Below are 17451 nucleotides of genomic sequence, written 5' to 3' on the forward strand. Positions count from 1 at the left end.
TAACGTATTGCTTTCAGTTTTAAGAAAAAACAGTAAAGGCGCTATGTCACTGGATTTTCACGTCCATCACTTGATTGGCTGGTTTGTTTGAATCCCGATTATGTTTCTTGGTTTGTCAGCACCATACCCGTCCCACATTTAGCTGACACGCCGTGATATAATTGTAATACTGTTCAAAGCAGCGTTAAACCCAACTCACTCACTCACTTCGCATGGGTATTGACATCACGTGTTCATAACTGAATGTGGGAATGAGCGAGGGAATGCCGCATTCTGCAATATTCCAGCTTTATCACGGCGCTCTTTAAATACCGTTATCGACCAGACAAACCAGTGACTGAATGCACGAGCAGACGACCACGTCATAGGAAGTCATGGCCAAGCCTGAACATAATAAGAAAAGATGTGATAAAAAATAAAAATTTAATCATAATTTAGTTTTTGTTCCGGGAGAGAACTAGTGGGCGTGGCTGTCATCAGGGACACGCCCGTCGGATCCACAACAATCGGACCAATCGTATCACCGGGATTGAAGTGACCAAGACTTGTGCCGTCAAATGTCTCTATGACGTCATATCCGCTTGCGTCGGTGAGTCCGATGTCCTTTGCCTGGGCGATGAAGCGGGCTTGGACAGCGTAGTTTCTGGTGATATTCATGTGAACTAAAGCAATGACTTTAGTTCCGGTAGGCAGGATCGATCGAGTCCAAACGTCAACTGCACCAACCTGGACAAATAAATAAATAATTGTCCCGGTACGCCAGGCAATGAGATTTGAATATCGAATCAAATCGGCAAATACAGAGTGTTTCTCCCGGTTGCGCTGACCTAATTATATAACTTTGCATATATATATATATGTTTCCACATAAAACAGCAAAATATTTTAAAGAATGCCGTATTGATTTTCCGACGAAACTCATTTTGTAATGTTCACAATATGACATACTGTGATGGTTGTTGTATGTTGTTTAACGCCGCACTCAACAATATTCCAACTATATGACGGCGGTCTGTAAATAATCGAGTCTGGACCAGACAATCCAGTGATTGATATCATGAGCATCGATCCACGCAATCGGGATCGATGACATGCATCAACCAAGTCAGCGAGCCTGACCACCCGATCCCGTTAGTCGCCTTTTACGACAAGCATAGTCACCTTTTACGGCAAGCATAGGTTGCTGAAGACCTATTCTACCCCGGATCTTCAGGGGTCGACATACTATGAGTGAGGTACAGAAACTGAAATCGATTATCGATGATATACCAGCTCCATGCCAATAGTTATTTGACTACCCATTAAAATTCTTCCTCTGCTTCTGTATATAATATGATGTGAACGATAATTTGTGTCCCTCGAGTAAAACATACAGTGTCACATTACCAATTCTTCATATCGTTGGTGTCTCAGACATTTATTAAAATAAGATCAATGACATATGTAAATGTAAACTTTCAGGATATATCAAAATAAAAAAGGACTGGTAGTTTGCTTTTTTCTTGGTGCAAACATTAATTATTCAAAAAGCAGTTATCTTTTCTGACCGTGGTTATCCTTCGTGCACTGGTGCTGAGTTGTTGCTGGTTAATGGCGATGACCCGTGGGTTAAGCAGCAGTTGCTTTGACTGGTTGCGGATGCTCCTTAGGTCATTGGACATTATCAGTGGGGCGGGGAGCATCGCCCACAGCGCCATCTGCACACGTTCTTGTACATCACTGAGCCCGAAGTTGCCGATAATCAACTGTAGGAAAGGTATACTTAGACTAAAAGTAAGTTTAATACGGATATATTTGGTGATGATAAGTACCTTCATCTATAACAGGGGCGGTCGGGCAGCCTATAAAGCCTTCGCTCGTCACGCCGAAGACCCGGGCTCGATTCCCGACATGGGTACAATGTGTAAAGCCCATTTCTGGTGTCCCCCGCCGTGATATTGCTGGAATATTGCTAAAAGCGGCGTAAAACCATATTCACTCACTCACTCATCTATAACATTAAAGCCATATCTCCCCGGTCTCATTAAAATCAAGTCTTATATCTCTGTTTGAAGATCTGAAAACACCACCATAGAAAGTCGCGTCAGGTGAACTCTACGCTAAACTTTGACCGCCCAATCTAAATGAAGGACGTGTGGGTTCTTTAGCCAATCACATGTCAGCTTTCTGAAACGATTCGCCTTTACCGCCTCGATTCAAAACTTTCGATCTTATCGAAAGAAAACCGCCGCAGAACAGAAGTATACCGTCCACAGAACAACCTTTTGGCCGCAGATACCACGACGCACAGAAACGACAGGATGTATCAAATATCCGAAACAATATAATAGCTCCGCTTTATTGTTTTGCATTCGATCATATTCAATTTTGAGATACAGAAATCAGATGCTTGTCTGAATGCGCGGTTTAAAAGACTCGACGCTGATTGGTTGATAAGAAAGTTCATCTTACGAGATTTGATTTTAATGAGCTTGATATGTCATTCAAGTGAAATCAGCCTTTATACCTGAACTACTTTCACTGTGATGACACTTTTCAGCCTTTATTCATGATATCAACTATTATTGTGTCTGACTCACTCACTCACTCACTCACTCACTCACTCACTCACTCACTCACTCCACTCACTAACTCACTCACTCACTCACTAGCTCACTCACTCCACTCACTCACTCACTCCACTCACTCCACTCACTCACTCACTCACTCACACAATATGTAACTTGATATCAATAGTTTTGCTGAGGCGAACATCAGAAATAGCAGGAAACTAGAACCATGTATTCAACCTATTGATTGTCAAGGGGGGCACGGGTGGGCCAGTCGTCTAAGGCGCCGCGATTCGCTGTGCAGAGTTGCATCCCTTGGGCACGCAAGAAACCAATGATTGTGGGTTCGAATCCCGGTTCGCCCCGATTATGTTTCTAGGTTTGTCAGCACCATACCCGTGCTCGTGGGTTTCACCGAAGTGGTAAACGTCTGAGACCTGCAACACTTCGGGCTTTCCTCCCACATTAAGCTGACACGCCGCGATATAACTGGAATAATGTTAAAAGCGGAGTTAAACCTAACTTACTCACTCACTTGATTGTGAATGAATGTATGTATTGTTGCTAACGGTTATACATTAGTGTGACACGTGGTGGTTCGTGCATGGCCCTGTGCCTACCAGAGATAAGCGCCGACATAAGTCAGAGCGCGGGGGAAAACAGCACCCAAACAAATGTAAAGCATACCTCATCTGGGTCTACCCAGCTCCCCGGCCCCGAGTAAGACATGAAGTCGTCGTCGTCCTTGACGTAGTAGTTGATGATGTCGCTCAGACCATCCCAATTGTCCCAAATATCATCGTAGTTACGCCACAGGTTACACGATTGTTGGATGGCGGTGTAGTTAGGCTGAAAATACAGGTATACACTGTCAGATAGATGTCCGGGAATCTGTCACCCTTGTGTACCAACCTACCCATCTTCCCGAGGCAAGTGAGTTAACTGACTATAAAAGTCCAGTTTCCACCCTTGCCGAACTAGGCTGGTATTATGGAGTTTGGCTGGACTAACGAGTCTATGCATAGTCCAATCAAAATCGTGCACTGAAATTGAAATCCGGTTCGTAAAGTGTCATGCAGATTTCGGTCGACTGCAGGATTTGCAAAGCATGTGCACCGCTAACTCGTTGTCAACAGATATTTTATAAATCTTTTCATGTTTTTAATCAAGGTGCTCACGTGATTTAATGCACTTTGCGACGTGAGACTCGTTTTATCACAATATAGATCTTGATTATCTATCAGATCATCTTGACTGGGCGCCACCGTTTTGTTTGAAGCAAATGCAAGTGATACGAGAGGTTGAATCTGATTGGCCAATAGGAGAGGCATAGAAAGGACATAACTCGTAATAGCCACTGGTGGCGCTACGATCGAGCCCAGGAATTCCAGCCTAGTTCGGCAAGGGTGGAAACTGGACTTTTAAAGTCAGTTAACTCTCTTGCCTCGGGAAGATGCTACCTACCCGAAAGACTTTCATCACTTGTTATATTTCATCATCACTGTTGTGAAGAATTCGAAATTATATATTTACTGTTCAGTTTATGCTTATGTGAAGATTTATAGTGGCGATGGGGTAGCCTGGTGGTTAAAGCGTTCGCTCGTCACGCCGAAGACCCGGGTTCGTTTCCCCACATGGGTACAATGTGTGAAGCCCATTTTTGGTGTTCCCCGCCATGATATTGCTGTAATATTATTAAAAGAGGTGTAAAACCATACTCACTCACTTAATTGTAAAATGTAAATTTTATACATTTTACCTTAATGCCTGCTAGTATTTGATACTTGGGCCAGTCGCAGTGAAACATGATGGGTCGTCCAGTTTCGTTGAGGAACTTGGTCATGGCTGGATAGCCTGTTGCGTGACAACAAGAGTAAGAGGTTTCATTAAAGTTTTGCATTTGCTCTAACTTAGTACGGGGAAACTCCATGTTTTCCTTCCCTTGAAACAAGAGATCCGATCATTTCTTCCTGCAGAATGTTGTGTATTTAGACATGGTGCAATGCACAGCTATTTTGGATCATATGCCATCATTTTACACGGTAATCTAACATTGTGGCCGTTCACATGGCCAAATTTGCACACCAATTTGCTCGTGTGAATATACTCCTTGAGCAAAGTTACTTACGTGAGTAAATGCGTTCACATGACTCATTTGCTTACTGGGAGTCAATAAATACTCATGTAAGTATCAGTGTCCATGTGAACAGGACATTAGAGAGGTTTTGATTTCTCAGCTGAGTCGCAATGAGTCAACTGAGTCAGTTGAGTTGCAGGTGATTTATCATCTTCCCGAGGCAAGAGAGGTAACTGACTATTAAAATTCGAGTTTCCACCCTTGCCGTACTAGGCTGGTATTATGGAGTTACATTTTGGCTGGACTAACGAGTCTATGCATAGTCTAATCATAATCGCGCACCGAAATCGAAATCCGGTTCGTAAACTGTCGTGCAGATTTCGGGCGATTGCAGTATTTGCAAAGCATTTGCACTGCAAACTCGTCAGCAGATATTTTCCAAATCTTTTCATGTTTTTAATCAAGGTGCTTACGTGAGTTGATGCATTTCGCGATGTAAGACACAATATTGATCTTGATTATCGATAAGATCGTCCTGACTGGGCGCCACGATCGAACCCAGTAATTCCAGCCTAGTTCGGCAAGGGTGGAAACTGGACTTTTAAAGTCAGTTAACTCTCTTGCCTCGGGAAGATTGTGATATATATTTTCCTATGAATAGAAGTTAAGGCGCACATCAGATATCGCTATTGAAACCCATGACCAGTTTAATCTTGACTTCCGGCTTAAAACTCGCCACAGCGATACCGTTTCCCCGACACGGATATTCGTGGATTTTAATCACGTAGGACACGATGGTTTGGAGCGCATGTGCCAGTTTAAGCAAATCCCAGTCTTAAAAAAATTCTTTAAATTATGTCGAAGTAGTCCCAAAATGGATTTTTTCACGTTTTAGGAGATTTTCCCAATGCAAGTTAACTTTTTTTATGACACATGCTGAATGCACAGGAACTCGTTATTGGTCAGTAAATAAGAATATATACCCCCTATAAGGCATGGAACTGGGGTAGGAGAGTGATCAATAGGTTTATTCGTGACCAACTCGTGTTATTCCGGGACAAGGCGAATAGCGACTCGTGCCCCTCTCGTCACCATTTTTGCGACCGGGTTCCGTCTTAGCGCAAACGGGCATACCGAAAACAATTATCAACTCGTTGCGTAATGGTTCACATGTATTTCCCCATATATTATATATATATTTCAGATGCAATTTAAAGCATATCTGGACATGCGGAATTGTAGAGTATGATTGAACCCATTTTACTGTGTCTTGGGTAAGACATATGTAAAATCACAACTTTACCGTAGTCGTAGTCCCGGACGTCGCCATAACAACCATCCAGCTTGAGGAGGTCAACCCCCCAGTCAGCAAATGTCTGGGCATCCTGCTTCAAGTAGAACTCACTCCCTGGATATTTTTCACACGTGGTTTTCCCAAAGTCTGCATATATGCCGAACTTCAGTCCCTTAGAATGAACCTAAAACCCAAATCAGAAAAGTACACACATTGTACGTTGTATGAGATAACTTTGTATTCAGGTATGACAGTCACCAGTTCATCTGATCAAGATGAATGGCAATGTGTAACAAGAAAACGTTTGATGCGATACATCAACACTGCGGCAAACTCTTTGTTCGTCGAATTTTATTTACAATAAAATAATTTCCCAGAACATAATTATAATCAACACAGTCATGTTTAAAACCATATGAACCATATTGGTTTCAATTCATTTCTCGTTTTAAAGTTACCCTTGTTTTGATTACCTCACAGGCTGATTCCTCATTCCACTTGTGAATAACCGGGATGTTAGCACTGTCTTCATTATTTCGGTAAACTTTCTCACAAATGTCATGCTTTTCAGGGTTTAAATAAAACTTAAACTGAACATCTGACAAAATATCGAGAATTACGCCGCTTAACGCCGCTTTTAACAGTATTCCAGTTATATCGCGGCGTGTCAGCTTAATGTGGGAGGAAAGCCCGAAGTGATGCAGGTCTCAGACGTTTACCACTTCGGTGAAACCCACGAGCACGGGTATGATGCTAATAAACCTAGTAACATAATCGGGGCGAACCGGGGTTCGAACCCACAATTAAAGGTTTCTGGCGTGCCCAAGGGGTGCAACTCTGCACAGCGAATCGCGGCGCCTTAGACTTACTTCGAGACGCATTGTTTGGGTCAATACCTCGAGACACATTATTTGGGCCACTACTTAAAGACATATTAATTGGGCCACCGCTTCAAGACGCAGTGTTTTGGTCACTACTTCGAGACACATTGTGTGGGCCAATACTTCGAGACACATTATTTGGGCCACTACTTCGAGACATATTATTTGGGCCTATACTTCGAGACGCATTGTTTGGGCCAATACTTCGGGACACATTATTTGGGCCAATACTTCGAGACACATTATTTGGGCCACTACTTAAAGACATATTATTTGCGCCACCACTTGAAGATGCATTGTTTGGGTCACTACTTCGAGACACATTGTGTGGGCCAATACTTCGAGACACATTATTTGGGCCACTACTTAAAGACATATTATTTGGGCCACTACTTAAAGACGCATCGTTTGGGTCACTACTTCGAGACACATTGTGTGGGCCACCACTTGAAGACGCATTGTTTGGGTCACTACTTCGAGACAGATTGTGTGGGCCAATACTTCGAGACACATTATTTTGGCCACTACTTAAAGACGCATTGTTTGGGTCACTACTTCGAGACACATTGTGTGGGACACCACTTGAAGACGCATTGTTTGGGCCACAACTTCAAGACGCACAACGTTGAACAAAGGTTGTTTTTTGCATGCATTTTCTTCAGGACAAATACGCCCAGGACATATAATGATATACTAACGTAATCTCCAAGAGCCTTCATTCCACTTGGGAACCGTTTGGGGTCTCCTTGGAGAGCTCCATCCGCCGTTCTCTCCTCGGCCAGCCAGCAGTCATCAACACACAGGTACTCATACCCGGCGTCTTTGTAGCCACCGGACACAAGCAGGTCCGTCATCGTCCGGAACAGTCTCTCGCTGAGGCCAACACAGAATACATTGTTTATTGAGATACGTATCACTCCCAGAATACACTATTTATCAAGGTGAATCAAAGAATATACTGTTCATCAAGGTGAATCAAAGAAGACACTGTTCGTCAAGATAGATCACAGAACATAATATTGATAAATGGATGAATCAACAAAATTCTCTTCATCAGGGTATGCATCGTCAATACTTCACGATTTTAATACTTTACTTACACAAACCAATCAATTCATACGACCGTTATGCAGTGTAGTTCTCATCTGTGTCTATGTTAAGTAAGCTAATGGAACCTTTGTTTCTACTGAAAATATGTGTGTCCCAGAAAATACTTTAAAATGCTTTAGACTGTTGAAAACAGGAAACTGTATGCCCAAAAACTTACAATGTTGCAAGGGGTGTATTTTTTTCAAAACATATTTAGGTTCATACTTTAATTTTGAGAAATATCTGGTTTTGCAGTATCAAGTCTCCATACAAAATCTCTATCGGCACTTTTTATTATTTCACTTTTATTTCTTACCTAATACAGTTGTCTGGATCATTGTCACAGTCTATATTACATCGGAAGCGTGTCCATGCCAACCAGCCCATTGGAGGCGTCAAGGCCAAGCCGTTGTCTAGGGCTGCAGTTAAGGTAACCGCAGAAACGCAAAGGGAGACAACTATCCACATAGATACCTGGTATAGACAGTATGAATGACAGTATAAACCAAAACAAATTTATAATCAACACTAATGTTCTTAGAGGAAGAAGAAGGAGAAGGAGGAGGAGGAGGAGATCTGGATAGATGTACCTCTGGGCAGGACCCGTGAAGATTCGGGTTAGAACAGGTCTTCTAAAACCAGTGCTTGCCGAAACTGGTAGAGACTATGCTTGTTGTAAGAGCCACTAACAGGATCGGGTGGTCAGGCTCGTTGACTTGGTTGATGCATGTCATCGTATCCCTCATAATGATTATGATGTAAATCACTGGATTGTGTGGTCCAGACTTGATTATTTATAGACCACCGTCATATAGCAAACAAACAAACACAATCTTTGGACAGAATCATCTTTATATTCGTACAATCTCTACATCCATACAAATTAACAGATACTTAGGAGTTCATAGTTTGCACATGAAAAGAAACCTACCTTCGTCATAGCTGTTTCTCCTACCGGTACAAGAATGTAAACTGAAGGCAAGTATCTGATAGCCGAGTATTATAAATTATTTCTCAGATATCTGAGCATTGATACGAATTACCCTAGCACAGTGACAGGAAAAAGTGTCAAGGACGTTCAGTTAGTATCTACATGACTGTCCCACTTGATCGTTGAGTGATGGTTGAGCCAAGGTCAATTGCTGATAAAACAATTGACTTTCAGATAACACATGTGCTTACATTGACCTCGAAGATGTGTGTTTGGGGACCATGAATATAAACCTCTTAAATTTCTTTATACATGACAAAATGTAAAAATGCATCCCAAAATCTCAGAAAATTCTAACAAATTCAACATTCAAAATGGCGGCTACTGTCGCGGTGGCTTCGATGTTATAGCTGGGTTTGGATAAATCAAGATAAAAAGAAGACATAAGATCATTACGCGAATCAGTAAACGGCGAATCGCCAGTAAATGGTTGTCAGTAATTTGCGATCACGAGACAAACGCGTGATCGTGGTCTGATAAGTTTTTTAACAAATTAAAATGATGTCTCAGGACATGTGAGTGATGTGACAAAGGGCGCGAACAATTGATAAAGATGGCTTCATCGTAATGAGAGTGGTGCGGGTTTTACAACCAGTCGGTCGAGTCGAACCCGAGTTGAGTATTCAGAGATGGATTGAAGCTCAGTAAAGTTTATGTGAGTATCACACCTTGTGTTTATGCTTGTATGCGTTTGCGACGGTACTTGAATGTTCATGTTGGTAATGAACTGTCATTGGACCCATTGATCCTGTACTTAGCGAAACCTCACGGCCATGCGAGGAGTAATGTCTTGGGCTGACCATGGTGACACTGGACGGAAATACGCTCAGGTAACTGCTGTAGGATCCCTTGGCACCCAAAAACACTGTGTGTGGAAAATAGTACTGTCGTGAAAGTAGTTTGTTTTATTACTTTTAGTCCATGGACATGCATTAGGTCATATTTTACTTTCACTCGCATCCTTTCTAATAATATACTATAATTATATTACGTTACCAAGCAACGCCTTCACGCCATAGATCAGCTTCTTAACCGGTGGTTCGTGTGTGTCTAGTCATAATGAACTTAATAATAATAATAATAATAATAATAATAATAATAATAATAATAATAACAACAACAGTATCTTAAGCGACATGATGGAGTGGCTCGATCATTTTATTACCGTCTTCGCCATGCTTGTGGTTTTGACACAAAGGTCCATCCATGGTACGACCCGGAATATGTAGAGGGCGTCATGGAAAATGATCGATACAAAATTCTTTGGAATAGGGTCGTATACAGCCTTAGACTATCCAGGCCAACCAACCTGATCTTGTCCTTTTTGATAAATCCAATGAAATTATTTATATCCTTGAATTTTCAGCCTCTTTTGACACGAATGTGATTGACAAGATTCAGAAAAAAACATGGCAAATATGCAGACATCGCTTTCGAAATGTCACGCTTGCATTCCAAGTACCAAGTTGTCCGACTCCCAATTGTTCTCGGTGCCTTAGGTTTGGTACCTCCCAATCTGTTGACTGACATTGGGAGAGTACCCGGTTTTGCTACCAGGAATACAGCCCTTCATCATCATCATCATCATCATCATCATCATCATCATAATGAAAATAATAATAATAATAATGTGTCATAAGTGTTCCTACAAATTGGGCAGCAAATACATCACAGTGACAGTGTTGCACACTGACTGTGAACGATGTCGTTATCGCGAGTGTTATCAAGATTGGAAGGTCACGTCAGATATTCGAAGGTAAGCTTGTGCAAGTCGGTCAAAGGGAGCATCTGCAACAGTCTGGACGCTAAAACCGCAAGTTTGTATCACCTGTTTAGTGTTTAAAACCTCTCCAGAAAATCATATCCTCAGATATCCTCATCAAAAAAAAGGTTTCTTCATATATCCTGTTTGTTGCAGAGATTCACCAGAGAAATGTTTGCGCTCGTTCTCCTCTTCCTGAATGCCGTGACCCTGACCTTGGGTCTAGACAACGGCCTGGCCTTGACCCCTCCCATGGGCTGGTTGGACTGGGAGAGATTCCGGTGTAATATTGACTGTGTTAATGACCCTGAGAACTGTATCGGGTACGTTCATAATTCGAAAGGTGGCTGAAAAGTTCTTACACCCTTAACAGTTTTCATGTATTAAGTGCAATACTTCCCTTCTTGCAGACTACAGTTGAACCAAATACACAACCAGGCAGTATATTTCTGCAGGTATCAAAGGGACCAGGTGTTCTCTGTTGATAAGAATGGACAACCCTGGCTAATAATAAGTGCATTTATAATGCGCCAGATTCCATTCACCCAGTGGATGCTCATAGCGCTACACTATTATTAGCTACAGAGCTGTCATCAAGAATCTCCAACTGAAAGGGTAACTCCAACAGCCAGCATTGCAGACATGGTGTCAACTTTACATGATGATGCTTCTTCCTTTCCACTGCTAGGAAAAGGATACGGGGTTAAAAACGGGAGAACCTCGAAGATGTTCCATGATTAGGAATGTCTTCATCTATCACGACTGAGGAAAATGATGATAATATTACGGATGATCGACGACTTAACACATGTCACATAGCCAATACAGTAGGCATGTCTCAAGGGAGAGTTGGGAATATTCTGATGAATGAACTGGTCATGACAAAGGTTTCAGCACGCTGGGCTCCAAGAATCCAGATAAAAAACGCTCCAGGCCCATCATCTATCGTGAAAATTTACGTCGCTTATTTTATTGTGCAAATTGTAACCCTGGATGAGTCTTGGGATGCAGTGCATTAATACATAATACATCTAACGTCTCCGCCGAAGAAGAAGGCAAAGTCTGTTCCATCAACTGGCTTCGGTTTTCTGGGATTCCAAAGAATTTTAATGGTGGACTACCTTCCGAAAGGTAAGACCGTATATTGTGCCAATCTGCTAAAACAACTGATCGTGAATATCAAGGCTAAGCATCGTTGAAGACTCACTAAAGGCGTGTGTGTTCCACCAGGACAATGCATCTGTGCATACGTCTGTCTTTGCTATGGCGGCAAATACATGACTGTGGCTTTTAACTCTTTGAACATCCTCCGTATTCAGCAGATTTGGCACCCTCACATTTCCCCTTCTCAAACTTGAAAAAAAGAACTTCGGGCAAGTATTATGCAAATGACATTATTTCTGTGTGGATGACTTTTTACACCAGGAGGACGCCTTCTGCATTAGGATCCAAACACTCCAGAATCATTGGCAGAAGTCTGTGGACCTCGCAGGGGATCATTTGGGAAGATAATTAGCAACTAACTTCCTCAACGAAGTCCATCGTAGTTTGGCTCAGAACTTTTCAGCCACCTCTGTTTGCATTTCTATATTAAGTCTCAAAATAACAGCATAAGGCCATCTGTAGTTTTACAATGTCGTAGGACAGTCCTACAAACTCAATGTCAGCTGTTTGACATATTTCCTCACCGGAGAAATGTTTGTGTGGCAGTTCTCTTCCTGAATGCTTTAACCTTGCTCTTACGGGTTCAATCGTCTAATGGGGGGCATCTTGTGTTGAATTGGGTCCCTTAGCCAGAAACCCATGGGTTCAAATCGCAAAGATTCTTGGTTTTTCAGCACCATACCTATTCTTGTAGATTTCACCAAAGTCTTTGCCCTTCATCCGACGTCGCAGTTTCCGTTTGTTTAACGTCAGGTGAACAAAGATATGTCTCGACTGTGTTGGCAGGGAGTTGTTGTTCAAACAGACAGCAGACAGGATGGCGTCTGACGGCTGGCTGAATGCAGGGTACGAGTACCTCATTGTGGACGACTGCTGGGAGGCTGAGAGTCGCGACAGTGACGGACGTCTCTACGCCGATCCGACACGTTTCCCCGGTGGGATGAAGGCGCTAGCAGATTACGTACGTTTGTGTTTGCAACCAGATACATCCTTTCTTATGACTTAAGGCTTTGAGGTTTTGATGTCCGATTTTCTTCTTTGACCTCTTTGGCAGATGATGTCTATCTTGCGTGTAGTTAGAGAATGATTCTTCTGAGGTTCAATTTCTGGATCATTGACACACATCTGAATCTGTGAAATGCAGATGTGAGCACGGTGATCGCGGAGAGAAGGTGGATGGGTGACCGTGTTCGGTTATGTAGACTCATGAGCCGATTAAATAGAATTCCGGTCTTGCCCACTCTAAAACACAGGTTTCTATGTCCGAAATACGACTTAGCTCACCCAGCATCACGGCACCTGTAAACCGTCCAGTGCATCAAAAGGCAAAATGGGTTGTATAATCCTCAGGGAGCTGAGAATGAAATTCGAGTGCACACACACTGATCCATTGACCGGGACAATAATACAACAGATTGAACATCCACTCATTATCAACCTATGATTGTTAGCGGACTTACTGGATTTGCGCATTTTATTTGACTTATTATTTTATTATCATTTTTACATTTGACTTTCACAGGTTCATTTGAAAGGCTTAAAGTTCGGCGTCCACCAGGACTTCGGTCACGAGACATGTAGCCATTACCCAGGGGGCGAGTTCTACCTTCAGACAGACGCTCAGACCTTTGCGGACTGGGGCGTAGACTTTGTGAAGATGGACGGGTGCAACTCTGACCTCGGCGACATGGACTACGGTGAGAATCAGACAGATGTCATTTCAAGGCTGTCGGATGTTTGGGTAGAAAAGACCACTTTTATAGGCAGATGTGCCCCAAGACTACATTTCTGTGAATTGTACAAAGGACATCGTTTTTTACTTCGCAGGTTATCCTGCTTTTGGGATGTTTTTGAACAAAACCGGCCGACCTATGATCTACTCCTGTGAATGGCCGTTTTATCAATCAGTGAAACACTTCAAGATTGTAAGGAATTTTACGTACTCTAAGATATCGTCAAAATGTCTAGCTGCTCAAGAAGAATGTAACATTGTGTATACGTTACATATTTAGATAGTTTTCAAAGTTAAGATAAGATAACACTTTATTATCTATTATTAATTTAGGTTACATCAGCACAAGCATATGTACAAATAAGAATATTATCACATTCATAATTAACAATAAATGTGGCACTAGCAAATAAAGGCTTAACAATTAACAGTTCGAGATCTCAACTGTTTCAGCCTGACTACGCAGCAGTCCGCCGCACGTGCAACACGTGGAGAACCAACAAGGACATCCAGGACAGCTGGGACAGTCTGCTGCAGACCATACAGTTCCAGGACCAGGACCAGGGCAACTTCAGCCAGTACGCGGGGCCTGGAGGCTGGAACGACCCGGACATGGTCAGACTCGTGACAAACTACTTCTGTACCCATATAATATTCTCAGAATTTAAAATCGAAATCAATTCCAAGGATAAGGACCCATGCTTGTCCTAATAGAAAAGCAAAGGGGATCGCAGGTCCACAATGGCGTCTTGATTCTTGGCCTACCCATCATTGATCAATATAGACTTTAACTTCGAAAAGAAGTCTGAGAAGGAGCCATTTAATTCATGTTTGTCGTCAAGGACACGTATTTTTAAGACAGGGGGTCGCCATCTGTCTATCCATTCATTAATGTGGACGTAGCCTAGAAAAATGGCAATCAGGTGGCCAAACATTCGTCATCACTCGCCAGTTTCCGTAACCTGCAAGAAGCTATACGGAATAACACGAGTGGGTCACGAATGGTTAGCACGATAACGGTTCGGTTTGAATTGGTCCAAGCTGTGAAGACGTTCGGCGGATTCACCTTCATACTTTTGATTACAATCGGAGATGATGGTTTGCTTGTTGTGCTTTAACTATATAGTCACTCACTCACTCACTCTGCAGCTGATTCTGGGGAACTTCGGGTTGAGTCCCGACATGGAGAGGACACAGATGGCGATGTGGGGAATACTGGCGGCACCACTCCTCATGTCCACGGATCTCCGGAACATTCGGAACAGCTCGAAGGCTCTTCTACAAAACAGGAGGCTGATCGCCATCAACCAGGACAAGCTGGGAGTCCAGGGAAAGAAGATCATGACGGTACAAATGTCCTGGAGACAGGAAAAAGACACTAGAACCCGGAAAATGTAGTTATATTTCACATTACCTGATGACGATAGTGTCTTTGTGAGACTTTCAAAACCTGTTTGAATGGAATATATTAATGAACTCGGGAAATTCCTTTTTTGACATTAAATATTGCCATGAAGAGTTTTAAAGTTGCTTCTCGTCATCGTGCAAGCATTGAAAGCATGAATGATGAACGAATTTTTGGTTTTATCCGGTAAAACAACGTCCATCTTTAATTAAATGACATCCGGATTTTAACGGTTCCCTGACGATATTTCTCCAGACCGATTAAATAAAGGTGAATAACAAAAGAACATGACCTGGTTTTATGCGTTTTATTCATGACCTAAACTCTCATAACCACATCGCTTTAAAAAAACTACTGATTAATTCCTTTGTTTCAGGTTGGTCCTGTCGACGTGTGGACACGTCCCCTCCTCCCTACCGGTAGTGTGGGTATTGTCTTCTTCCACAGTGACGTCCTGACCCATGGCTTCCATTACCCCAGGATTACCACCGTCCAGGCCCGGGCCCTAGGGCTCACAGCGTCCCAGGGCTACAACTTGGTGGACCCCTTCGATGGCAGCTCTAAAGGCACGGTTAAACCATCAGACAGCATCAAAGTCAGAGTGAACCCTACCGGTGTCATTATGTATGTTGCTACACCAGCCTCGTGAAGTTAAAGGAATCCATCGAGCGATGCCCAAAGGCTGCAAGACTTAAAGTAACACGTGACATCACAATTGAACTCCCTATATGAACACCAAACCAATGTTATTACAACCAATGCAAAACCCTGATTGAACAAGGACGTATGGGTTGGCTCCAAGGACGTTTAAAACGTCACATTAAGCCTCCTTTGGGGGATTAAGCAGCGCTTGAAATGAGCACTCGATGGCTACCTTTATCCCTTTCCGAATATGTACACGATGTGTTAATGTTGTTGTTTTTTGTATCCAGGTGATTAAAAACATATAATTACTTGACTATGCCTATTCTGATCATATGCCCATATTGGCGCAGTGATTGTACCGTGTGATAGTCATCCCAGCCATGAAATTTTGCTCAGTCTTCATAAATAAAATATCCCCCAAAAATTCATGATCCCTAACTTTATTGGTTCAGCGTAGATGCCATAATGGAATGGCGATATGACACACTGGATAATCGAGGCTGTGCTATACTTAGCAATGTATTTGCTTTGCCACGTACATCTGCAAAGTCTGAACATGCCTAATGCTAAACAGAATTGTAAGCCCCTCGTGAGGGAGTGAATAAGTGTTGTTTCGAGCCGGGAATGATAACAAATACTAAAGATAAACCGGTGACTGATAGTATGAGCAGCGATCCACGTCACAGGGCACGATGACAGCAGTCAACCAAATCACCATGATGTTAATCCTTCTTCCATAGATGAGTTTATCTGTTCCTGTGTGTATTCTTGTATTGATATATGAAAATAAAATGTGACACGTTGTGTTTTTGTGTGATTAAGGATGTTGTTTGGGTAGTAGTTTCGGGGAGATTTTCTAAAATTGCAAGGTCTGGATGTACAGATATGTCAATAGTTGTATATGTACCGACGTCTGGTCTTGTACCATCCATTCATGTGATTATCCGCAGGGGAATAGAAGATCGCGATGTCAAAAATACGTTGTGTATATAAGATTTGTCTATCATCACCGACATCGTGTGCAATCTATGCACGTGAAAAACCACAAGAGAATAGGTTATCACTTCCATTTCCATCCAATTTCATTGGCATGATATAACATTGATGCGGATATCTCAACTCATTCATTTTTAATAATCTCTTCCAACATTTACAAACTCTCATCTAAGTAGATAAATGCAGACAGTCTGTTCAGAAAGTCTGTTCCTACTTGTATTCTTGTACTGATAAAAGGTGATTCGGTGTGATCGCTATAAGGATGTTATGTCTGGACAGTAGTTAAGGGATGATTTTCTATCTATCACTTATATGCAACCGATCTTTTCTTAAATTAATCTGATACATATAAGACAATAACGGACAGTATTCATACGGAATATGCCTGGTGACGTTGGTACACTTGCATGAAATACATACGAACCTGACTAAATTCAAAGAAACCACATGCTGATTTTCCAGTGTTTGAATTTATTAACTTTCTGAGACGTCGGCTAATCAGTGGACATACCCCATATCCTTCCTATTTGCAAGTTGTTGAAAACGTTTTGGTAGAGACGTCATTAGTCCTGAATCCGATAGCCTCATGAACCCATTAGTCAGGAACCCGTTAGTCAGGAACCCATTAGTCAGGAACCCGTTAGTCAGGAGCCCATTCGTCAGGAACCCGTTAGTCAGGAGCCCATTAGTCAGGAACCCATTAGTCAGGCGCCCATTAGTCAGGAACCCGTTAGTCAGGGGCCCGTTAGTCAGGAACCCGTTAGTCAGGAACCCATTAGTCAGGAACCCATTCGTCAGGAGCCCATTAGTCAGGAGCCCACTCGTCGGGAGCCCATTAGTCAGGAGCTTATTAGTCAGGAGCCCAT

The 17451-nt window shown here is 42.4% G+C and overlaps 2 protein-coding genes across 4 annotated transcripts; one reads left to right on the top strand and one right to left on the bottom strand.

Moving 5' to 3' along the window:
* Positions 1-409: 409 nt before the first annotated feature.
* Positions 410-8923, bottom strand: LOC124129757 (alpha-N-acetylgalactosaminidase-like). Its single transcript, XM_048388027.1, has 8 exons — positions 8822-8923; positions 8207-8364; positions 7500-7674; positions 5930-6104; positions 4309-4403; positions 3237-3398; positions 1548-1745; positions 410-726 (listed from the first exon to the last, which is right to left on the bottom strand). Exons 1-8 carry the CDS (start codon positions 8828-8830, stop codon positions 424-426), a joined length of 1275 nt encoding a protein of 424 aa, XP_048243984.1. The 5' UTR covers positions 8831-8923; the 3' UTR covers positions 410-423.
* Positions 8924-9390: 467 nt separating this feature from the next.
* Positions 9391-16393, top strand: LOC124139615 (alpha-N-acetylgalactosaminidase-like). 3 transcript variants are annotated; one of them, XM_046506831.2, is made up of 8 exons: positions 9391-9536; positions 10800-10966; positions 12594-12768; positions 13330-13504; positions 13635-13732; positions 13993-14154; positions 14689-14886; positions 15321-16393. In XM_046506831.2, the coding sequence occupies exons 2-8, from the start codon at positions 10815-10817 to the stop codon at positions 15591-15593; spliced, it is 1233 nt and encodes a 410-aa protein (XP_046362787.2). In that variant the 5' UTR covers positions 9391-9536; positions 10800-10814; the 3' UTR covers positions 15594-16393. The 3 variants fall into 3 exon arrangements, with proteins under 3 accessions (XP_046362787.2, XP_046362788.2, XP_048243983.1); XM_046506832.2 differs by lacking the exon at positions 9391-9536 and adding an exon at positions 9563-9711; XM_048388026.1 differs by lacking the exon at positions 9391-9536 and adding an exon at positions 10647-10698.
* Positions 16394-17451: the final 1058 nt, after the last annotated feature.

The sequence above is a fragment of the Haliotis rufescens genome, unplaced genomic scaffold (assembly GCF_023055435.1).
Source record: "Haliotis rufescens isolate VD_foot unplaced genomic scaffold, xgHalRufe1.0.p SCAF_7, whole genome shotgun sequence".
Lineage (NCBI taxonomy): Eukaryota > Metazoa > Mollusca > Gastropoda > Lepetellida > Haliotidae > Haliotis > Haliotis rufescens.

What these genes read in the sequence shown, in the direction of transcription:
- LOC124129757 (XM_048388027.1), bottom strand. An exon ending in TGAAGGCTCTTGGAGATTAC is followed by an intron (nt 6,105 to 7,499) that starts GTTAGTATATCA and finishes TTTGGGTTTTAG; the next exon opens with GTTCATTCTAAGGGACTGAA. An exon ending in GCTGGGTAGACCCAGATGAG is followed by an intron (nt 1,746 to 3,236) that starts GTATGCTTTACA and finishes CCTTTCCTACAG; the next exon opens with TTGATTATCGGCAACTTCGG.
- LOC124139615 (XM_046506832.2), top strand. Translation starts at nt 9,655, where the DNA reads ATGCGAGGAGTAATGTCTTGGGCTGACCATGGTGACACTGGACGGAAA. An exon ending in TGAAGGCGCTAGCAGATTAC is followed by an intron (nt 12,769 to 13,329) that starts GTACGTTTGTGT and finishes TGACTTTCACAG; the next exon opens with GTTCATTTGAAAGGCTTAAA. An exon ending in GCTGGAACGACCCGGACATG is followed by an intron (nt 14,155 to 14,688) that starts GTCAGACTCGTG and finishes CTCACTCTGCAG; the next exon opens with CTGATTCTGGGGAACTTCGG.